This window comes from Eretmochelys imbricata, chromosome 10, assembly GCF_965152235.1.
Source record: "Eretmochelys imbricata isolate rEreImb1 chromosome 10, rEreImb1.hap1, whole genome shotgun sequence".
NCBI lineage: Eukaryota > Metazoa > Chordata > Testudines > Cheloniidae > Eretmochelys > Eretmochelys imbricata.
Genome location: NC_135581.1, coordinates 45,180,711 through 45,205,329, shown reverse-complemented (window position 1 = coordinate 45,205,329; position 24,619 = coordinate 45,180,711). Strand labels below are relative to the sequence as shown.

Below are 24,619 nucleotides of genomic sequence, written 5' to 3'. Positions count from 1 at the left end.
GTTTTAGCTTCACTGCCCTGAACTCAGCCAACAAGCAGCAGCTAGGCAGCTAGCGGGGGAGATACCGACCAATACAGTTAGGGCCACTTACACAAGGTGGCTGGAGGTGCAAAAGTGTGCTTGGGCTTCAGGCCAGCTGCCAATGTGGTCCCGGCATCGGAGTCTGAGCAACCTGCTCTGGAGGGTACCTCAGTGCAGCCTCCTGCCCAGCTAGGGGCAGCTATGCCGCCAGCTCCACAGCTGCCAACAGCCCCTTGTAACACAGACACCCTGTGCAGGAGGCAGGACACCTGCTAGCTAGAAGCATACAGAGCAGCTGTGACAATGCGGGTGCTCTCTGGTAATGAACGAATGTTGCCCCTGGATCGGTCGGCAGCACGGGGCGGGGGGGGAGAGGGGGTGGTCTGTCTGTATCACATGGGAACGGTTCTGTCACCCAAGGGGGCTGACAGGAGCAAAGCCTGCCCACCCAAGGAAAGGGAGAGGAGGCCCGTACTCACTGAGACTGACCGGGCGCATAGCCATCATGGCTCGAGCCTGGCTGGCCCCCAAATTTTGAGCGAGATGGGCCAGAGAGAGAACCAGGCAGAGACCCAAAAAGCCAGGGGATGTGGACTTGTGACAGCAATGCACACTGGCTTGATTCTGTTCCTGTAGCCAATCTCCCATATCTTGTGGGGAAAGCAGATTAGACATGGTTAAATATGCAAGTTGGCTGGCAGTTGTTTTAAAATCCTTGGGTGTTTGTTTTCTCTCTCTCTCTGATGCTTTGCTACAACCTAGCAAATAAAACTCCTTTGTTTTCAGCAGGTTGTCGGCCACCATCACTAGTCAGAGGTGCCCAAACTCCACTGGGCCTGCAGGGTGTGCAGTCAGGTCCTGGCGTGAGCGGCAGAACCAGAGACTCAGACAGGTCTGGGATAGAGGCCAAACGCCCAAGGGTGCGTTCAGGGAGACCAGAACAGAGCAGAGACACAGCTATTCCTGTAACCATGACAGCAGCTCAGAGAGATCAAGGCAATGCCCATGTCCTTGCTGAGCACAGAGGGACAGGGAGTTTACAGGGCAGAATTAAGCAATTGAAGGGCCTTAGAGTGAGTGACATCCTGTGTGCAGTAGAGATGGGCCTGACTCAAGCAACTGGAGAGGAGACAGAGATGGGGCAGAAGGTGTAGGGGCAGGGCCTGGTGGGAAGTGAGGGCAGAGGATGGGGTGAGATGATAGGTGAGTGGAGGAGGCCGGGGGTGAGTCAGGGAGAGAGGAGAGATGGAGAGAACACCTACAGCACACAGCTGCTGCCCATTTGGCAAGGTGGAAGCTGGCACCACTTGTCTTTTCCTCCTGGGATCTATATGCAGGGGCCCCACCAGCATGGCCTGCATTTAACAAGCCAGGTGCAGAGCCCTCTCCCCGCTTGGTTGGTCAGGGGAGGCAGTGTAGATTAAGAGAGGCAGCGGCTTAGTTTATAATCCTAGAAGAAAGCTTGCTAATTAGAGCTGGGCTCCAGCACCCAGCGAGACGAGCGCTGACAGCTGAATTTGCCTCAATGCCCGCCTGGAAAATTGTTCCATTTGCCTGCAATGATCTTTAAGAGCAGAATTGATCTCTGGTCACCTGAGTCTGGGCCTGGGGTTGCAGATTTCTGGGTGTGAGATGACAGTGATGGATCAGCCCCTGGGGGACGGCTCTCACTTAGCATAGCCATCATTTTACAACTTGCAAACAGTAACTGTCTGAATGGGCCCATGGCTTTGATAGCTTGCTGGGCCAGGACCAGAGGGAGTGGGCCCTGGGTTCATGTTCATTCAGGGGCTAGCTACTTGGCTTCTCTTATTTCCAGTTTTGCTCCAAGTCTCAGGCCATGGAAGTGTCTGAATGGGAAGTGAAAAGGAGAAACCAGCAGCATCAGTCCTGTGTGCTTGTAGGAGCCTCCACCCCCAGGACTTCCCCTGAACTCCAGGACCAAGGGATATGCAGGTACACAGGCTAAAGACACCCTCCCGAGGAATTTGGTCTGAGGCAGCGAGACTTAGGGGCCAGGCCAGCTTGGTTCTAGTCACCATGACACACCCCTTCTCTGCGTCAGAGGATGGAGGGGGACTTCTAAGTAAGATCAATACAGAGTGAAGCAAGTACTCGATTTGTCACCAGTTGACCCAGAAAAGACCAATCTCGTGATTCTCCGGAAAGCCACGTAACCCAAACCAACCCTCACTATTTCACACACACAAACACAGATGACCCTGGCCCCACAGTACAGTCACCGCAAGCTTAGGAAGGGCTGTAAAACCTTCCAGAGAAAGCTGTCCAGGCATCCTGTGCTACTGCATCCATTAGCCTCTCTAGAGAGCCGCTTCTCAAGCCCACTGAGGGGAGGCGCTCTGCGGTTATTTCTTCAGTGGGTCTCAAGAAAACCCAAGTTCAAATCCACCCCTCTAGAGCCCTTCTAGCCCCTCACCTGCCTGGAGAGACAGCTTAGACCAGGTCCTCACTGGGCCCCTTTGCTGGGATATCAACGCTGGTCACATTGGGAGCTCATGTTCAGTGGGATCTTTTTCCCCCAGATCTTTTTCAGAGTCCCTGCTTCCCAGGACAGAGTCCCCATCCAGTCAGTCTGTGTCCCAGATGTTGTACTGAGATGCATATGGTTTGCCTGCGCCCTGGTTAGCAAACGATCCAGGTCACTCAGTGACTAGTCACTTCATTATTTACCACTCCCCCAATGTGTAGGTCACACACAAACTTTATCAGTGATGATCTCCGGGTTTTTTCCAGGTCACTGATAAAGATGTTAAACAGCATTGGGCCAAGCTCTGATCCCCGTGGAACCTCCTGGAAAGGAGTCCCTTTCTCCACACATGCCTGCCCAGGCAAGAGGTCTCCCATGTCCCTCTGCCATTCTTCAAGCCCACAAATCAGGCCTTTAATACCAGGCAGATCTGAAAGGTTGCAAGAGCCTCCCTTCTGCAGGGAAACCCCTTACCGACCCCTGCAGCTAGTCATCATGGGGCCAGGGGGCTCAGAAGTCAGCTTCCCTGCTGAGGAGCTGCCTGCACAGGCTGTTCTCTGGTGCCCAACCCTTGGGAGCTCCATCTCACCACCGCTGGCGAAGGGCATGTGTGCCCTGTGCAGCTGAGTCAGTGCTGGAATCCGGTCAGTGCATGCCAAGCACCAGTTCAGAAGGTGGGATTGAACCTCACTTCAAGGAGCACTCGGCTCAGCCACACGCCTGCCTAGTGCAGACAGCCATGGTGAGGACAAGTCGGGGCTAGAGGAAGGACAAACAAGCCACTCATCCCTGCCAGGGGCGAGGCTGAACTGCTCCATCCTGAGGAAGGGATTTACCCATTCAGAGCACTGTGCCTGAAGCCACCTCCATTGCCACCCACAGCGAGAACCAGCAGCCCTGCAGGCAGGGCAGAGAGCAGCAGCATGATGCAGCCCAGCAGGCTCCAAATGGCTGTGTCAGCTCCCGTCCCACAGCAGCCGACCCAATCTAGGTGGGAGCAGAGAGGAACCCAGCGTGGCTTAGCTGAGTCCCCAGCCTGGCAAGCTCACTGGAAAAGCACGGGACAACAGCTTAAGGAGCACAGGGCAACAGTTTAGGGCCACGAATCTCCCTGTAAGATACCCAGTAAATGTAATCCAATGCTTAGCAGTTAACAGAGGGGACCTGGACTCCTGGGTTCTGTTCCTCACTGGCTGGGTGACTCTCGAGAAGTCCCTCCCCCAGCTCTGTGCTTCATTTCCCCTGCCTTGATCCATCTCCCCTTCGGACAGCACAGCTCCTCAGAGAGCAAGTGCTGCATCTCTGCTGGACCGCGGGATTAGAATGGGGCCTCGAATGCAGCAGCTCCCACTCCATGCTCGCCACTTTCCAAACACAGAGGGAGATGCTCCCAGGCCCTGCAAAGCTCCCAAAACCAAAAAACAGAGCAAGGCTGAGGGTAGGCCCACCACACAGATGGTGTGATACGGGGGAAGGTGAGGACAGGCACATGGCTAGTTTGTGTTCACAATTACCAAGCCTTGCTGCACAACTCTCAGCTCATTTTCCCTCTCCTCGGTCTCCCACACCAGTTGTGTGCCCCTCTTGGCCCCTCTCTCCACAGACAGGAGCTGGCCAGGTGAGACATGTGATGGAGCCAGCTGGTACCTTGTAGGCACTGCAGAAGCAGGTCTCCCAGGGGGATCTAAGTGAGGGGAATGGAATCCAGGCCAGCTCAGAGAGGTGTGCCATGCATAGGATGCAACAGGCAAGAAAGCACAGAGACAGACAACTGGGGGAGGGGATAAGTTGAGGCTGCCATCACTAGCAGAGTGGGTGGGTAGGAGGCAATACTAGGAGATGCGGGGCAGCAGTACGCTGAGCCTGGAAGGCTCCAAGACACTAGTTTGATGCAGTGGAGAAAGGGAAGCCAGTGGGGCTGGTCAGCCATGTCAGACCAAGGAGTGGGAAGGTGCTCGGAGGAGCCGTGTTCTGTACTGAGGGGGAAGGGTGCGTGTCTGAGCAGAGAGGAGGTGGGGGTACAGAAGAACTACACATGTTTTTACACATCCTTGCAATTTGCTCCGAGCAAGGGTTCCGCAGCTTTTCACAGCTCCCTGCAAGCAGCTGTGTTCCTGACTGCACCGGCCTGCGCTGCTGGTCCCTAAAGCTCTCTGCCCTGCCATCAGAGCCCCCGGAAGAGCAGCAGCACGGATTCAAACCTGGGTCCCAGGTGTACTGCTGGAGCCACCTCCATTCTAATATCAACAGAACTGCGACCTGCAATAAATGGGGGGCCAAGGGAGAAGGCAATGCCCTCTACATCCTTCCCTGAGCAGCCCCAACCCTGCCCCTCAGAACAAACAGATCAGGGGAAAGAGCTCTTAAGTCTCCTTTGTGCAGCAGCTGCTGTTGCCATGCGGTGAGCCTCGTTGCTATGAAGGTTTGCATGTCAGACAATGGCTTGTTTTGGCTCAAAATGAAGCTGCTATTGGCTGAGGTGTTTCCACGGCAAGTCGCCATGGCACTGGGATGGGGAATTGCAGGAGTTGGCTTGGTCATGCCCATCACATCCAGGTAAGTGGGGCCAGGAGGCTCTGCCCAGCTGGCGCACTCCACTCCAGGTGAAGTTAATTAAAGCAAGAGGGAAAGGAAACCCAGCAGCTAATGAGGCAGCAAGCAGAGCACTGCTTTCCAGTATAATTAGATCTGTTAATAGCTCCAGCAAATCGGAATCACACCTAACAGAATTAGGGAAACTGCCAAGACAGCTGCTCCCATGAAAGGCATTTAACACAACACATTCCCAGGGCGGGCGAGAGAGGCAGGGAGGGGCAGCAGCCACTCAAAGAGGGGTCGCCCAGACTTGAGTGGCCCGGGAAGTACAACCACTGCCATACAGCAGGGAGCAGAGTGCTGCATCACACAAAGCTAAAATCATAAGGATGAAACAAAGCCAAAAGTTTCCAAGTTTCCAGTAAACTAGGGCCATTCAGTGGCCTGATCTAGGCCCTACTTTGCTTTGCCAGGCATTTGTTTCCTTCTAGCTCTTTCAGAGGGCTCCTGGGGCCCGCTCTCCTACAGCATGATGGCTGTGTCTGCCAGTGCTGGTTGGAGGGGAAGGCTGAATGTCTAAACATCAGTTGTAAAACCTTCCGAGCCCCTGGAACCCCAGGGTCACCTTCTAGGAGGGGCTGACACCAACTTTTACCCTTCTGGGCTGATACAGGAGTTCCATAAGTGCTTAAAAGCAGCCTCCTGACTCCACAGGACAGGGAGAGGCAATGCCCTCCCTTGGAAGGGGAGGCTGCTCTAACCAAAACATCCCCTCCTCCTTCCATTGTTGTGTGCCTAATGTTGTCCTTCCCAGAGGTGGCCAAGGCAAGCGGGTATCATCCGCCCAGTGCCAGTGATCCTTTGGGCTGCATGGTGCTACAGAAAGTCTGTTCCAGCCACGAGTTCACGCACACAGCCCCCAGACAGTTCGGTGGCAGGCTGCAGACACAGTCCCCAGGAAAGGAAGGAGGAAGTTATGTGACTGGATGAGCCCCAATTACCTCTGCCTGGTTGGCACAATAGGATGTCAAGCAGCTCGGACTGGGAGAGATGAACATGTGGGTGGGAGCTTCGAGCGTGCAGGAAGGCCTATGTTGGAGTGATTACTGAGTATGGGCATGTCTGACGCAAAGCCAGTTGGCCAGGGACTTGTCACACACCAGGTCAGGGCCTTCCACCCATCTCTCATTCCACGGGAGCACAGCATGGCCCTGTCTCACACTGGGGCCTGGACTAAGGCGGAGTCTACACTCCAAACTGCATCGACCTAATCCCGGGGGTAGACGGTGCTATGCAGACGGGAGGACTCTCCCGTCAGCGTAGGTAGCATCTTCACGAAGTGCTACAGCAACCCAGCTGCAGCGCTGCAAGTGCAGACAAGCCCTGAGACTCCTTTGAGAAAGGCGTGGGTCAGAATCCACAAGCGTACAGTGCTGGGAACTCACGACAGCTTCTTCAGGAAGACTGGAGTGAACTCAGAGCAAACGATGTCTGTAGCTGCTGTGGGAAGAAGACATCTGGCTGCGTCCCCCCAAGTACAGAAGCAGCCTGCAGTGATCCTGCTAGGAGCTTCTCTCCACCTCTGTCTCGGGTTTAAGTGCCTGAAACAGCCTTAGTATCACTCACTGGACGTCAGCAGAGGCCATCTCTCCCCAGACTAACTGCTTAGCTTTCTGTCCTGTGCCTAGTTAGACTAGTCTTTATCCAGCATAAAACAGCCCACACACATACAAATCTATCAACCCCACTCAGGGAACAGCGCAAGGAAGCTGGAAACACCAGTTCATATGTTGCAACAAACCCCTCTCCCTGCAACAGAGCCATGTAGCTGACATCACGCACTTCCTGCAATCAGCTAACTGTGGGGCTGATATTTTAAGCCAGGCACTGTAGCTTCAGACATTCAGTAAAAGCACCGCCCCCTGCTGTGGCTACTGGGAGTTAAGCACAGGTGCTACTGCTACTTCCCAAGCAGGGAAGTGAACTGCCAACGAGGGAGAGTCCTGCTTGGGCAGGGCTAGGGGCAGCATCAGCGCAGATGGACTGAAGAGGAGACACCAAACACAGAGCAGGGGAGGGAGGTGGAGAAAAATTAATCAAGCAAATAAAAAGGGGAAGAGAGAGAGGTGCTGCCCAATCCACCAGCAGGGAGCAAGAGCTCCCTCTACCCACATGGGACATCTAGGGTCACGGAACAGTCACTTGAGAGGCATGCGGTGCATTTTGCAAGCCTTGGCCACGCACATCACGTAAGCAAGGTGTGTGCCGTAATCCTACAGCAGTGCTGTAAGCAGTGCCCCTATACCAGAGGTGGGCAAACTATGGCCCGCGGGACCGTCCTACCCGGCCCTTGAGCTCCCGGCCAGGGAGGTTAGCCCTCAGCCCCTCCCCTGCTGTCCCCATCCACCACAGCCTCAGCTCGCCCTGCTGATCTGAGAGGCATGGTAAAGGGGTGGGGAGGGGGTTGGATAAGGGGAAGGGAGTCCCAGGGAGCAGTCATGGAACAGTGAGCAGGGGGAGGTTGGATAGGTGTGGGAGTCCCAAGGGGCCTGTCAGGGGGCGGGGGTATGGATAGGGGTCAGTGTCCCAGGGGGAGGGGGGCCGATAAGGGGTGTGGGGGGTCCTGGGAGGGGACAAGGAAGGGGGGGGTTGGATTGATCGGGTGTTCTGGGAGGGGGGTAGTCAGGGGGCAGGAAGTGGGAGGGGGTGGATAGGATGTGGGGGACAGGCTGTTTGGGGAGGCACAACCTTCCCTACCCAGCCCTCCATACAGTTTCGGAACCCCGATGTGACCCTCAGGCCAAAGAGTTTGCCCACCCCTGCCCTACACCCTTTCACTGTGGGCAGGGGCAAGGACACAGAAGTGGAGTGGGTGTGTTCTTAGGGAGAGCTTCATCCAAAGAGGTTTGAGTCAGCTCTTCCCTATACTAAGTCTGCTAGTTACACACAGGACAGGAGCACTGCACCGAAGACTGGGACTGGCCAGTGGAGACAACAGGACTTGAGCCCTGAATACCGGGTACACAGTCCTCGCAGCAAAGCCATCGCTCCTGACAGCAGGAACCAGGCTGAGAAGGATCTTTGCACGAGTTCATTGAATTACTGCAGACTAAAAATAGCGAAGCAGCAGGAATCGCAGAATGCCTCCAAGGCAAGATCTGAAACAATACTTGCCAAAAAAGGGATAATGTGGAAGGACAGGCAGACAGGCTGCAGAACTGCACAGACTGGAGAGGCATGGAAGAGAAGGGGGGTGAAAAAGAAATACCAGGCACTGAGGCTAACGGAGTTGTTTAAGCCTGAATCAGAGAGGACTAGAAATTAGTGCAGTGGAAAGTGGCCGCCATGCCTCAACTAATTCCTGTATGGAGCAGGCGGCCTGCTGCAGCAGCTGTCTCTGAGAGCTGTGTGTAGCAATCAGGCTTGAACACTTTTACCAGACACCAGGTAAATTCCTACCAGGCTGCTGCCCTTGGATCCTGCTCAAGTAGTCCATCTTGCTAACAGATGTCTGATAAACTTCCGCTCCTCTGATTCCTGGAAGAATTCAGGAGCTTTCATCTGTCCCTTCTCCACCCCAAAGCCTCTTAACTATTCATGGGGCAGGGTGGTTTAATCTCGCTCAACCTCCTGGCTGCTGCTGTGAAGCTGGTAGTCTCCCTACTTATCCCTGCTTCCAGACTCTTTTTATATTCCCCTCCCCTGTGAATAGCTCCAGTGCTGCCTCTGCTCACAGCTTTCCTGACACAAGACTGGGAGATCCAATTTGTCAGTTTCATGGTTCCTCACAGGACTCTCAACAGCAGCAGCCGATTAACCAGTCTTGTCAGCTTCATGCTGCTGTAGCCTGGGGAAAGCTTTGAGAAGCAGCAGAGACGCTGTCTGCAGACTCAGGAACTCTCTCCATCAGGACACACTAGAATGGTTTTCTTTACTAGTATCCCTAATTTCTCTCTTTTCTACGAAAGCTTACACTTGGCAGAAATTGATGGCCTTTGGCTTCCCACTTGCCACTGGTGAGTGGGTTTTTCAAGCCCTGCTTGGCCCTGATCTGAATGAAGAGTCCATCTCGAGTGAGGGGCTGACAATAGGGCTGGCACAGATGCCTGCTCCTCTATAGGAACTAGGAATGTAAATATTGGTAAAAAAAAGTTAATTGGTTAAGTTATTAAAATTATATTGTTTAGCTGGTTAACCGTAAACCAAGGTCCCTGCAACCAGCCCAGTGTGGCAGGGGCTGGGGCTGAGGTCCCTCTGGCTGGCCGGCCTGGCGCAGTCAGGGCTGCTCCAGCTGGCCAGCCCTGCACGGCTGGGGTTGGGGGCCCTCCAGCTGGCATGGGGTTGCCGGGGTCAACGGTTAAGGTTGGTTAACGGTAAACCTAATGCTTACTAGTTAACCAGACAACCATTTCACCTTTTGCATCTCTAATAGGAACCAGGAGCTTGACTTTGGGACTCTAGGGGGAGGGTCACAATCCTACAGGCAGACAGGAAATAAGTTTGGGGCAGTTGAGGGGGAAGAGATCTTACACACAGTGCAGCCAAGCTGCTTTTCTTCCAGCCCTTGCAGGCACAGCCAGCTTGTCTGAAATGTGAGGCACTGACTGCAGCATAGATACGTGGGACCAAAGCGACAGAGCCCATGCGTGGGGACCAGGCAGTGGCTCACAGACTCCTGGAGTAGACTGGAGGGAAGCGAAGGCTGTTTGCTAAGTCTGCGTCACAGAGCGAGACCTTGGCAGGCAGCTGATTGGACACTCAACAGAGACTAGTGCTTTAAAACTACCCCAAGAGCAGGGCTCATCAGCATAAAGCCCTATGTTTTCCTCCAGTTCTCCCCAATCCAATCCTAGGAGCACAGAGTGGAAAGGGCAGCCAGCAGCACGGCTGGCTCACACACCCTCAGTGAGTTTTAGCTATGCCACAGGCTGACAGCTGCAAGCACAGACTTCCACCAGCACACGCCGACTTCCACAATCCAGGCCCCAATACCTGCTTCCTCCTCCCCACCGGCAACGCTAGCTGAGAAAGGAGGAATCCCCCAGGGTTTTTGCAACATACTTGCTCCCTTCTTCCTCAGGTACACCAGGGAAAGCCACTTCCAATTCCTTGCTGGCCACGAATCTGATGAAAGTTTCCAACCACACAACTGAGCAGAGAGCAATGGAGGGGACGGAGCGGCATGGAACAGCCGGTTTCCTGCCTTACCGCTCTGGCCAGACCCCACTGGGACACAGGCTCTAAGGTGACACCCCAGAAAGCTCCCCCTCTCCCAACTGCTTCAGGTCTCGCTCTCATCCCAGTGGGAATATGCTCCATTCTCACAGCTGCACTGTTGTAGCTGCACCGTTTGGCCATGGGCCAATCACATATTTAAAAAATGGTAGGGGAGTTGTGCCCAACCCATGATCTTTACACAGTACTGAGGGCTGCACAGAACTGGTTTTGCCCATGTATTATTTTATGTACTGGAGACCTACACAAAGCAACGAACTCCAGCAAAAATACACACAAGCTGTAGATATGGTTTATAACCTCTGCTTGCAACACTGCAACAAGCAACCTCTGGCTGAATGACAGCAGCGTACCCCTGCCTATGGAGATTTAAGTTTAAGTTGAGCTGTAATGATCATCTGAGCCAAAAAAGGGAGTTTCTGTACTAGCAATCACAAGAGCACAGTGTGTGCCCCTGCCACTTCTCCCCGTCCCCAACACACATTAGTGAAGGAGGAGCAGACGCAGGAGTGTCCATTTCTAGGAATGAGCTTCTCTGAGGCGTCAGATTGTCACCAAGTGCTCCCCCCACCCCTCTGGGTTCTGTTCCCACGTCCCAGTTCCAGCTGGGACCAGACGTGCCACATGAAAGGGTATTCTCCTGGTACCTCCAGCCTCCCAGGAAGCAGGAGACAGTTGGAGTCTCATAGGGAAGGATGGTCTTCTGTACTCTCCAACCCAATTTTAAAGCCTGAGGAGTTTCTGACCAGGAGCCACATTCTGGTGCTTCCTTCAGTAACTAGCTGTGTGACATTCACCCAATGTTCATTTTGTGGGTGTTCACACGAATGGCCCCTGTATTTCATGAACTACAAGGCCACTTTCAAAAAGGCAAATCCAGAATGTCCCAAGCCAAGCAAATACAAGGGAAACACAGCAGTGGGCTATCTACTTCCAGATCTTTTCAATACACTGACCCTGGAAAAGTAATCCCCAGCACTGCAGTTCAGAGGGAGTCAGGAAAAGGGCAGGTACCTTAGGACTGGCTCCTGTGCACACAGGTAGTAATTCTAGACTAGGAATAGATCACAACGAGAAGGTGGTGCCAATCCCATCACTCAGCCAGCCTGGCACCTGGCCTGGGAAGAACGCACACCCTGGTCTCGCAAGGTCTGCTTGCCCAAACCCGCTCCCTTGGCTTGCCAGTGGCTCTCCTCCCTAAGCACCTCTGCGTTGCCTTTAGAGCACCCTCCTTGCCCCATTAAACAATGGCAGCTGTGGGGAAGCTGAACTTACCCACAGCACTGCCAGGATGCTGTGCACACACTGCTCTGGCCCATGCTCACCACGCAGCCTCCAGATTTACGAACTCCTACAGAGGCAGTTAAAGGGGCACACAGCGCTGTGGAGAGAGCTCATGACGATGACTGGTCTCAACTTCAGGGACGAGCACAGGTTTGTGCCTCTCATACCTGGAGAGATCTGTGCCCTGAGCTCTCTAAATAACCTGGGACAGAGGTGCTGGCAGGGGTCCAATGGCAGCTAAACCTCATCAACCCTCACGAACTCCGAACACAAAGCCAGGCTTTGTGCACAAGACCAGATCAGCACCCATCAGAAAAAGGCTCCTTTGGCCTGGGACCCTGATCTCCTCTAGGGCCTGTTGTGAGAGCTCGACTGGATCAGTTACTTAGCAAGAGCCTCCTGCTACCTCGCTGGTTACATGTGCCCTTGGGAGAGATTCACAAACATGAACAAACCTCAGTTTGGAAAGGGGGAGAGCCTGGTGCGCTCCCTTCTTTATCTGCTTTAATTCATGTGACAACAGCATTACTGGGTGCTGGGTGTTTCCATCCTGTCTGGGCTATGGGCTAACTTGTTACTGTTACTGGATTTGCTGTATAGATTCACACTTTGAAGTGACCCTTGAGACATGCCCTCTGAACCCCTCCCATCCCAGCTACAGTCCTCCAAGAATATCCCACCCCTCTTAGGCCTGGAAGGGTAATGCTGGGGATGGAGCAGCGTGCACACCTGGCAATGAATACAACGGTATGACAAACAACAATCCAACTGTGGAAGAGGACAGACAAGCTCTCCAAAGGCACTTACCATCTTCCGTCTCCTGCCAGACGATGCCCTCCAGGTTGACGCTGGTGCCGGGTTCACAAGGGCCCAGACACTCCGGCTCGGTAGCCAATGCCACATCGCAGGTGTTCACCCCCACAGAGCGAGTGCGTACCATGATCTGCTCGCATGGTGATGAGATGTCATTATTGACAACGGGGACCAGGAGATGCAAGGGCAAAACTGCAGGCGTGGAGACTGGAGACTCCATCTGCGGGGAAGGAGAAATACACCAGTGACCACTGGGGAGAGCACCGAGGAGAAAGCAAACACCAGCAAGGCCCTCCCGCTTTCCTGGAGAACACAAATCAGGGCGCCCCACTCCTGCCACTGTCCCATTTGGCCTATTTGCTCAGAGCAGGTTCACAGCCGATCCAGCCTCCATCAGAGGAGTAGGATTTAATAAGTCTTTTCCAGCCCTGATATGCCTATAAACTATGGCTCACTGCAAGAACAGCATTTTACAAACAGAGTCTAGGCCCCACCCTTGTTCCTCAGCTGGAGACCTCCTGGACCTCAGCCCTGCCAGAGAGGCTCTGGCTGGGCTGCTTTCAACAACAAAAAGTCTTTCCAGAACAGGATCCCCAGTCTCCCGTAGCCAGTCAGTCAATCTACCTGGAGACGGATCTGGTTTGGCTATTGCCTGAACATCAACACCCGGAAAAGCAGCACTGGATCTGATGGAAGGAATCACAGAATTCTGCCAGACTGGCTGGGGCAGGGCAGGAGAGGCAGCTGGCACCCTTCAGATACCTGTTCCATCCCAATGGCCTCTCCCCAGCTTTACCCCAGACCAGATCGACCCCCAACAACCTCCCTGCCTGTTTAGAGACTAACCCCTACACCTCTGCTTTCCATGCACCAGAGCCCTGGGATGACACAGGGGGTCTCTCATGGTGAAGAGAAAACCCAGCAATCTTGCTTTTCTTGCACATGAAAGTCACTTCCTCAGTGCTAGAGCTGGGGTAGGTCTGCATGGAAAGCAGAGAAGTCAGCTGAACTGGGTGGAGCACAGACAAACCCTGTGGCCATCGCCACCCCCATCCCCAGCTCAGTAAACCAGGCTCACAGCCACTCGGCTATGCAAGCAGCCTGCTCAGATGGCTGAGCAGATTAGAAAGTCACCCCAGCTGATGCTCTATGGTCCAGCACCGTGTGACAGAGGAGAAAAGCCAAAGGGCTGGTTCATTTCAGAGCCCTGTCCAGACTGCCAGTCAATGGAATGCTTTGGTATACAGCCTGTGTCGCCAGTGCCCAGACAGCGTAGCTCATTTTCTCACCCTCCACCAGCTAAAGCAGCCTTCCCACCCACACTGAATCAGACCCCCAACCATACCCTTGCAATGGGGATTTGCAGCACTACTCATGCTGGCTGGTCGGGCTGTGCTCTGACCTCCTCCCCAGGAGTAGGGTTTCTGATCTTGATAAGATGCTGAGCAGCAAAAAGCAGCAGCAGACACTAAGAAAACCACCCCCATGTAAGTCACCAGCAAGCTCACAAACTGCAACACAAGTCATTCTGGGAGTCGGGACAGACCTCCACAGCATCCAGCAGTGAGCTAGCCAGGACATGCCTCTGCAAGCCTGCTGCTTGGCACAGCCCTGGAGCTAGAACCATGGGAAGCTTGGCGGCCTGCTGTCCTCAGCCCCAGAGAGGCAAGGAAGCGGAGGTCTCCAGGCTGCTTGCCAGGAGGTGCCCTGCCTGCTGGGGATGGCCCTACTGGCATTTCCAACTGTAAAGTCATCGCTATTTGTGGCACTCAACTGTCAACAGCCACAAAATGTTCAGACTCCCATTGAGACAAATTCTGGTCCCTGAACAGCTGCCAAAACATTATCCTTAGCTGCCTGTTGTGACAGCGACCTCTGCTAAGCCTGCCTTTTTACGAAACCGTTAGCTGGAGTGCAAGACCACACACTGAACCTCGGCTGCCAAATCAGGCCCAGCCTCACTCCACACAACCTCTGCTGTGGGGCCTGAGTTCCCCGATCTTCCCACACCCAAGCCCCACGTCAGGGACATTTGCAACTCCATTAGCAACCAGCACGCTGAACAGGGGAGGGGGCCAAGCTTCCTACCACCGATGCTGGAGAAGCAGGAGGCAAAGGGGTGTTCTAAGGCAGTGGGAAGCACCATGGTAAAATGCAGTAGTTTGCCACATGCTGGCAGAAGCTGGGTGGATGGATTTGCCATTGCCCGTGTTACCAAAGCAGACAGGGCAAAGTGCCGCTGGCCTGCAGTTAGCTCCTTGTCCTCCTCTCCTCTGGACAGCCCATCGAAGCGAATCCAGTGTGATAAGCATTAAAGACAGCCCCAAGGTTTCCTCCGCAGTGACTGAGTTACAGTCTCTCCCCACTCAGCGGCAGAGCCTGCATGCTGTTTCTTCTGTGGGCTTTTCCTGACAGCAGGCCTGGCTTTCTGCTGACAGCACCAAATCCCTCAGGATCCAGAGCCTTGGCCTTCATTTCTGAGGCAACCCTTTGGAGACACTGCCACACCTTGCACTTGTGCTGTCCAAGCCCCTTTTGGAGCTGCCCATGGCCTGTTCTCCCTGAAGGATCAGAGAAGAAAGAATTTTGCCTTCCACATACTTCCTCTGCCCAAGATGGGGCGCGGATCCCCACCAGGGCAGATATGAGCCACATGTGCAGAAGGGGGCCTCACTGGGCACCTCAGCAAATCCCATGTAAACAATGAGTCCCTGGGAACCACTAGGGCCCAAGAAAGCAAACAGCTCCAGAAAACCCCTCTCCCTGAGCAAACCCCTAGCACAAGCAAAGAGACTGCCTTCAACTCCCATCCATTTACAAATTAACGCCAGTCCCCTGCAGTGAAATAGCTGGAGAGGAACCATGTGCAATTGACACAACTTGGCTGATGGCAGCAGGACTAGCAGAAATGGAGCGTCAGGTGGGGAAGCATTCAGCCCCGAGTATCATTTGCTAGTCAGCGCTGGGAGCAGTGGCTGATCGCTTGTTTGTGTGGCAGAGGAAAGGAAGGGCACCTGTGGGTTTTGAAACCGTTCAGCTTCCTTCCACTTTGCAACAGAAACCACAGTGCAGCAGAGGCGTGTTTAATTACAGTTCCAGCTCTGCTAATTATCGTTTGGGCACATTTGTAATCTGCGTTATGCCACAGTGCATAATAAGCAGTTCACTGAGACCCATCTAATAAGCAAGGCGGCTTTATGGGATTTCATATTTCACTCTGCACTGGAACCAATGAAGCCTTATTTATCAGCTGTCTGTCCGGAGAAAAGGGAAACCAGGAGGAGCAACAGCTTTAGATAAGGGGGGAGAGAGAGAGAGGGAGAGAGAGAGAGAGAAAGAGAAAAAAACCACAAAGGCAAAGGAGAGAGAGTACAACACCTCCCCCCAGCAGACAGATTGGCAGACAGGTAGCCAGGTCCTGGGAAGACTTGGAACGGAGCTGAGAAGTGGGCCAGTGGTCGAGACAGATCAATCCCTGAATTCACCTAACACCTGTGTTTTATCTCCCAGTGATAGGGCTTTTCATCCTGCTTCTTTTATCGAGCCCAACACAAGGTGAGAGGCTTGGTCTGCTGGTCACTGCACAAGCTGCAGGCGGACAGCCTGTGAACAGAGACTGATCTGCGAAAGGAAGAAGCCAGGGACTCATTAGTCTCACCATGGGAAGTAATTACAGTGTCCTCCTCCTAAGCACAGCGATGCCACTGGCCATGAATCTCCTCCCAGGCTCAGAGCCACATACAGCTGGAGCCAGCCCTACTGTGAGCGGCAAGCAGCAGTCCGTGTAAAGCCAGGGCTGAGAGCTTCTCTCCCCTTCAGCTAGTCACATCAAACCCCCACCACAGGGCCAGCACTTCAGCTCCAGCCAGTCTGGTTCTAGAAGCAGATGTCGAGGCAGGGAGACTTGCAGCAGGAATTATGCTCATTAGGTAGCGCTCCAACACGCACACCCCTTAAGCAACCACTTTAAAGCCCCCTCCAGACACCTGGCAGTTTTGAGTGAGGATGCAGACAACAGACCTTGCAGGTCCTTTAAGGCAGGCTTCACGGCATGTGACTCACATCCGGCTTCAGTTCCTAGCTCAGCCACAGATTCCCCGTGTGACCTCAGGCAAACCATGTAACATTGCCTGTCTCAGTTCCCCTTTGTACAGCGAGGCTACTGCTACCTTGCCTGCTGGGGGTCCTGAGGCTAAAGCTATTAACGTCTGTGGGCTGAATGACTGCTCTCCCGGGGGCGAGGCACTAGACAGCCCCTGGGTAATAGCTGTGCAGCATACGTTTCACTGCCCAGTGCATGTCAGAGAGTGGTAGAGTCTGTATCTGTCCAGCAGCTGCAATGAAGAACCCACTTTGTGTTTACCACACCAGAGCCCTGTCTCTTCTCCAACATCAGGGATGCACACTCTGGTGACTAAGATAAGAATCTAACACAGCTAACCCAAAAAACCACACAAAGGCTGCTGGATGGGGAAAACAAGAAAGAAAATGCAGCCCCAAGAAGCTGCAAGGATCACAGAGAGATCTTAGAACAGGACTGGGGGATTACGGAGTGATCTTGAAACCTTTCTCTGGCAGCAGGCTTAGAGCTCAGAGCTGACATGCTGCTGGAAACATGCTACCAGTGTAAAGTGGTGGTGTTTCTGGTGCCTTGCTCACCCCACACAGACAACACGCCAAACCCCTCTGCAAGGGGAACTCCCAGCCAGGTGCTGACATGGGGAGGGCCAAACACCTCTGGACTTGCACAGAAGTCAGCTGTCTGACATCCTGAGCCCATGCCAAGATGCCTCCAGCAGCCATGCTACCATGTGGTGTCTTGAAGATAATTCACATTAAAGGGCCAGCACATCTTAATTAGTACACAGAGCAGCAGTTAGTTAAACCTAGAGAAACAGAGATACATGGTACAAAAATCAAATAGAATTGGCATCAAGGCTGGATTATAACCCCTGACCCCGACATCACATGGACCCAGACAGAAACCACCAAGCCAATTTTGGAAATTTCTTGATAGCATCAGACATTAAAGTAACACCAGAAAGTGAGCTGTGTGACTGCACTTTTCAGGGCAACAGGTCTGAGACATCTGACGCTGGAGATGATTAAGCAGTGGCAGTGAAGAAACTTGGGCCATGTCTACACCAGAAACATAGGAAGTATTAACAGATGTGTTAACACACTAGCATACCCAGAGTTTAGCACATTTTCAAATGAGATAGCTGGTTGTGGTCAGCACTACACCAGCTAACATGTTAACCCCCTGGCTACACTAGTGTTTCAAACCTGTTAGGTAAAAGGAGCTAGCTAACACATTTCTAAACATGATCTACCTTCCTCATCGACAGAGAGCCTCAGAGAATCCTCCAACTTCAAGAAGAGCATTGAACATGGCAAGAGCCAAGTGAGACACTACACACTAACCACTACTAGCTAGCCAACATCTGCAAGTCTCCTAACACGGACAGGGCCAGAACGAAGATCTGAGATTGTCCTAAACTGTACAGGATTACTTAGTATTTGTATTTAGCACCCAGGAGCCCCAGGCATGGACAAGGACTTCACTGTGCTAGATGCTGTACAAACACAGAACAAAGAGACAGTCCCTGCTACAAAGAGCTTACGGACTAAGTATTAGAAAAGAGACAGCAGCTGGATATAGACAGACGGACCAGGGAGTCCAAGGAAACAATGGGACAGTGTGGTCTAAACAGACCAGACAGACACAGGGGAGGGGAGGGTGGAACACACAAGCACAGTGAACAATGGAATGGTGGCAAACATCACTGTACCTCCACAATCTTTGTTTTGGGTGGGCGTAGTGAGGAGGGGATCAGCCACATGCAAAGAAAAGATCAGGGGGCCACGGAGCCAAGGAAAAGGAGAGGAGCAGTAGGTGTGCAGTGACACTCAGGTGAAGAGTCTGGAAGTGGGAGGTTTAGGGCAAGCAGCTTGTCAGCACAGAGAACACAGTACGGCTTTGAGACACCCGCTGCCCGTGCTGCTGGAGTGTCAGACCCACAAGCATGAGGCATCGATAACATGCCACAATCCATCAATACAACGCAAGCTGCAATTCAAAAGGCAGTAAGTCAGGCTACAGATGCAGGCTCTCTCCAGGCAGGAGGCTGGAACTGCCATCATCCCACCCATCACCAGGAGGGACAGCCATCCGGTCCTGCCAGAGCAGCAATCTGCAGCAAGGCCAGCTACTTGCACACCGCTGCCTCTCACAACATAGAGAACCCCCCGCCCCCCCCCCCCAGAACCCTGAGGTTCCAGATAACACGGTGCTCTATGGAGAACACAGTCTCTCCAGACCACATGCCTGAACAAGTGCACTGCTTCATATACACAATCTGGGAGACTGAACTCACCATATGACCCATTCCAGGCCCGGCAGCCCACGTGTATATAATGCACAGCGCATATGCTCCAACCCACAGAAGCTTGGAATTATATTTGCCACTTCCCCACCAGGTGCTGATTCAGGAGTCAGTGTCAGTGTTCAGGATGACAATGCCTAGAAGCAGCTTAAACCATAGCTCAGCAAGACAGCCCCTCTATGGAATCCCAACATCATCACATGTAATGGCCCAGACTGAATGAGCATCACTAAAACAGTGTTTTTACTGTGCATGGCACTGCTGAATCTTGACTCAGAGATGAGAGGGCCTCAGCGCTCGCATCCCTTCACACTGTCAGAGGAGTTTCAAACATCTCCAGACATGTGGCAATTACCACTGACCAACTGCTCCAGTGATACGCAGACCGAGGCACTCTGAGGCTTCCACTCTGAGCTCACATGCCATCAGGCACATGGACTCCTCCATAGACCCCGTGGATATCGCCAACCATGAGAACTTCAGAGCCCAGAGGGTCACACTGTGTGGCAATATGCATCTCCCACACACTGCTGTCTTCTGGGAGGTTGCAGCTCCACCCACTGTGGATGGCATCGTCAGTAACCTCAAATGGGAACCAGAGCCTACTCCAAGCCTGAACTCCACATTGCTTATCAACAACGTGAAGATATCTCAAGATATTGTCAATGCACGTTGGTCTTCAGCACTCAGAAGACTCAATGCTGACACCTGTTCCGCTGCCTATGTGCTCCAGAGCACACTCTAGCAGGTTCTGCCAGGCAGCCCTGGAATCAGACCCCAGGGACAACATCTGACACACTTGGGAGGCACATGACAGATCATTCAAAGCAGTATTTAAAAGACTCCAGGAGAAGAACCTCACCCTACATGGAGCTAAATGTGAGTGCCATAAATCCTCATTACTGTTTTCTGGCTACATCTTTTCTGCAGCTTGAATAGCACCAGATCCTAACAAGAAAGCAGCCAACCAAAGCTTGTCAGCACCACAGAATGCCAGTGAAGTACAGAGTCTTCTGGGAGTGCTCATGCACACTTCACTCCTGACTATACAGCAGTGGTGCAATCACTGCAGAACTCACCGCGGAGGCAGGCTAACCTGTGGCCCTGGGAAGCCTCTTATTTTCCTTATTTTTATTTTATAAAATTCCTCTTATTTTAAACACACCTAAAACACATCATTAACCTGCGGAACTCACTGCCACAAGACAACCATGAGCCTAGAACTTAGCAAAATTCCAAAAAGGATCAGACATTCCTATGGACCCCAAAAGCATGCATAGTTCTGATGTTAGGCAGGAGTTTTTAAATGTTCCAAGTATGCAAGGCATATCCTTACTGTGCTACATCTGTAACGAGCAATGCTGGAGCTCCAATGCAGTTTTTAAAAACTGGACTGAACAGCAACAAAGCCTGTTAACAGAGAGTCTGTAATGGCTGCAGATTTCACTGTGGCTGCTCCGAAATAGAATCATAGTTTCCGTAGTAAGAAGCAGTAAACACCAGAGCAAGGAAGAGTCAGAGAAAAAGTGCCATTTTTATGCCAATACCTCCACAAATGGAGCAAAGTTCAATACTGCTCTCCAGATGAATACGATAGACATAAGAACACAACATCTGATCCACTCCGCTCAATGCGTGCCGGTAACTAGCTCCAGCACTGCAACCACAGAACCCAGGGCTCTTGCTCCAGCTCCTGCCATGTTCTGCTCCGAGTGCATTGAGCAGGGAGGAGAAGTGAACACAGGAAGGGGGAGCAGTCAGGATTTCTTTCCCAGCAGGTAGAGCATAAGCAGTGTTCGTGCCAGCTCTAAATTCCTTAGCGTGCTGTAATGGAGAAGCTAAGCTCACCAATCCAGATGGTTACGATTTGCACTGCACCTGGGAACCTGGCTGTTTCCCTTACAAACAGAGGGAGGGAGAAAGAAAAACCTTATCACAGAACCTAGGCTCAGCCTCTGCCTCCCTGCTCCTGCGTCTGTTCTTGTGGCACAGGCTTTGCTGGATGAAGTCTGCCCACTGTGCTTGTCACTGCCTGTTCTCACCCCAGAATCCCTCAGACTGCTTAAGATTCACAGCATCTCCCATCAACAAGGCCATTAACTCTGCAGCTGATGGATGATGATAGGGCCCTGCCTGCAAGAGGCAGCTTGTATTTCCCATCCCCCACGGGGCTGACAACTCCTCATATCCTCTGCCTTTTTCAGAGGGAAGCTCAAGAATTAGCTCACCAGCTTTTGAAGAGTTTGGGAAAGGTCTTTTCCCCGCTGCATTCATTTCCCCAGCTCTATCCCCTAGCCCCACCCGCTGCTGAGCTCACTCTGCTGTGCCCTGGGTCCTTCTTTCTACAACCCCCTGCCCTTGTTTACTCTGCATAAGGGAGTCATAACCCTCCACTTCACCCAGCTAGTACTGGTGCAAGCCCAGACAGCACTGCCTGCTGGCTGTAGCTACACACACCACTACCCATACCCAGACAGGCCACCTGCAGAGGAGGGGTCAGTCTCCAAGATGTCTCTACAGAGACAGCCCACAAGAAGGGCCATTAGTGCTGTGTCTATGGTCCTGGTGAATTTGGTGACTTGCACATCTGTTCACTGGGAGCTCATCTGAGAGCCCCAGCTCACCTCTGGAGTCAAGATCTCTAAGTGATCAGCTGCAACGGACAGTTATCGCACACCTGGAGCCCTGTTCTGCCAACCTGTGCAGAGCAACCCCTTCCAAGCATGTCAGGAGCAGCAGGAGTGGATGAGATCTTAGGACAGACTTAGCTTTTCACACGAACAACCTTAGTAACAAAAAGAAACAGCTTGCAATTTACATGTAGCATTCTGGTCCTAGGATCTCAAAGGACTTTAGACGAGGGAATGGGATTATCCCCTTATACAGATGGGAGAACTGAGGCAAAGAGGAAGTTGCCGCAGGTCACACAGCAAGACAGAGGCAGTCAGGAATAGAACACAGGACTCCCAACTCTCAGGCCTCTACGATAACCGTTACACAACACAGCCACCCATTCTACAGACAGAATTCTCTCTGTGCATGTCCCAGGAAAAGGCAGCTGCTTGACTGTACTGTGCAGATGCAGCTGGCCAAATCTGCTTCACACACACAGGAAGTTACTCTCAAAGAAACCTACTCTTACTCCATGAGGAAACAGCTCCACCTTCCCAAGGGAAAGCAGAGTCCCTCCACCACCCCAAGATACACTAGCGAAGACAATCCAAGCCCATCTTACAAGCTCTATACCATGAGCAGCGCAACACAAGACCAGGGGAAAATAGGCTCACCAGAACCCAATGTACTTAGCCATCAGAAGCAGCAAGACATTTCAGGAGGCTGGGATCAGACCTTGGAAAACCTGCCCTAGCAGCAACAGCAGGAAATGAGGCAACCACAAAAGCCAAAGCCTTCCCTAGCAATTCCACAACATGCCATCTCACTTGTGTGCGTGAGCGTCACACTGTCCTGGCCAGGGATCACGCCACAGGACTGCTGTGCTGGTTGGTTGCAACTGGGAACAGCGCCATGGTCACACTGGGGGACACATCTGTTAACTGCAACCCAACCAGTGCGCAACTGGCAGGAGCGGGTGTTTGAACTTCCTGTGGGCAGCAGTGCTGAATGGCTGCTGCCAAGGGTCCAATCCTGGAGTCAGTGGAAAGACTTTTTGACTGGATCAGGAATCAAATGCTTCTAAATCAGTGACAGCTACATCCCTGCTTCAGCTCAGACAGCACTCAGCAGCCTGGCAAGGTGACCCCTTGCTGCCCAGCAGGGAAGCTGCTTCAACAGCTTCACAGCATTTCTCCATCTTGCCAGCCAAGTCTCACAGAAGCCCTGGCCATGACCATAACCACATGGACTTGGAAGCTCTTCTTCAAGCGCATGTGCTGGGTTCGAGTTTCACTGGAGCTTTCCCTTGAGGGTGTGGAGCAGATGTGAGCAGAGGATGTGAACAGCCACCCCCGCCACCAATGATTCCTCTTAATTTGGGATCTAACAATTATCCCTTGCCAGAATCAACTCCAGGAGCTGAAGACAGGGAAGACCTACCCAACCCTCCAGGTATCAGCCCCTGTCCAGTGCTGGATTGTGCCTGCAGCCCTACACTGCCTGTCTCTCTCGCTTTGTTCCAAGCCCCAGCAGGCAGATTTGCCTGATATAGAGTCTACATTTCTCCATTGTATCCTGTTGCTCCTCGTTCCAGCCCCTTTGTACCACCGAGTGATTTCTCTTGCCCCTAGCTGAAGAACACCAGAGCCCTTCAAACCTGCAAGAAGGGGAGGGGGGAAGGGCCATCGCCTACCTACGAGCAGCCTCTGAAAGATCACAGGAAATAGCCTGGCAAAGGCAGTAGAACCCCCTGAGCAGCTCAGTATTTAACACAGGCGGCGAATTCTACTCTAGCTGCTGGTCTGTGATTGGTCAGTGAGGTGGCAATATGACAGATCCCACCCCGTACTACCCTACCTGTCCTTGGACACAGTGTCTAGGACACACCAACATGAAAGTGCCCATCCTCTGGGGTGGTTTCCAGCACGCAGACACAGCTTCTAATGGATGGGGGTAGCGGTGTGAGCAGAGAGGTTCAGAGACTTCCTAGAAGTTACACATTCCATTAAAGAGACAGGCTAGGATTAAGGTAAGAACACAGGGCTGGGGACCAGAAGATCTGGGTTCTATCCCTGCCTCTGACACTGACTCACTATCCCAGGCTAGACTAGGAAGTTCACAAATGTGTTTAAACATAACAATGTTTTCAAACAACAAAACCTTTACATCTTGTGCAAACAGGGCTTAATACGCCTAAAAATACTGGTTGGACCTGGTTGACTATACTCCCGTAGGGACCAGCTAACGTTTTTAAATGGTGCTAAACCCTGTCTACACTAAGGGCAAAGCGAATCTCCTATATCCCTAGTTTAGTTGCTGTTACCTTCAGAAAGTCACTTCCCCTTTCTGGGCTGGAAAGTCAAGACCAGTTCCTCCCCTGCATTGTAGACAGGCTCAACTCACTGCTTGCAATGCTTTGAGAACACCAGATGACAGACTCTGTCAAGGCACAAACTCTTCCCTACAGTAAGGGCCTGCAATAAAGCCAGGGACAGAACCCATGGTAGTAATGCTCATGCCATGTCACCAGCTCAAGCCATCAGGCCACCATCGCCCTAAAAATAGAAGGGATCTCCTGCCAGGCGAGAGAGGAAGCTGAGAATAGCAGCAGGAGTGGGGAAGTAAGAGCAGGTCTTCCCTACTCAAGCAGGTAGTGATCGATCTCTCAGGGATCGATCCCCGAACATGCTCCCTGTTGACTCTGGAACTCCAGCTTGCAAGAGGTGGAAGTGGAGTCGACGGGGGAGCAGCAGCAGTTGACTCGCCACTGTCCTCATGGCCAGGTAAGTCGACCTAAGATACGCCGACTTCAGCTACACTATTTGCGTAGCTGAAGTTGCATATCTTAGGTTGATTTCCCCCCCGCCCCCCGCAGTGTAGACCAGGGCTAAGAGCATCCACCCAGGGAGTTAATCAGGAAGAACTCCCCATGCAGACACACACCCTCAGTGAAGCAGACAGTCAGTTGATGGGCTGGTGAAGAACTCACGTTGCTCTGAGGAGAGTTTTAACAAGGGACTGTTTCTGATGGGAGACAGGAGCACCTCTCCCTGGTGCCAGGGGCCATCAAGACTCTGATCTGCTGCCGGAGGTTTCCCTTGCTTATCAAATTAAAATGCGAAGGATTCTGCTCCAATGTAGCCACGAACTGCAATGGAAAGATACCTCCTGCCATCCCAGCAAGGAGGCTGTGCCCTGGTGCTTTGGCCACGTGGGGACACTGGAGACAGAGCAGGCCTATTAG

At 52.7% G+C, this 24,619-nt stretch overlaps 1 protein-coding gene across 4 annotated transcripts in view; it reads right to left on the bottom strand.

The window, feature by feature from the left end:
* The window catches only part of ZNF609 (zinc finger protein 609), a 120,082-nt gene that overhangs the window by 23,308 nt on the left and 72,155 nt on the right, over positions 1 to 24,619 (bottom strand). For 2 of the 4 annotated variants that reach the window (XM_077828332.1, XM_077828334.1), the window contains one exon: positions 12,371 to 12,596. In XM_077828332.1, the coding sequence (XP_077684458.1) occupies positions 12,371 to 12,596 (226 nt within the window). Of the gene's footprint in view, positions 1 to 12,370; positions 12,597 to 14,464; positions 14,541 to 16,034; positions 16,074 to 24,619 lie in introns of those variants that run through there. The other 2 variants (XM_077828333.1, XM_077828335.1) reach the window with 2 other exon arrangements.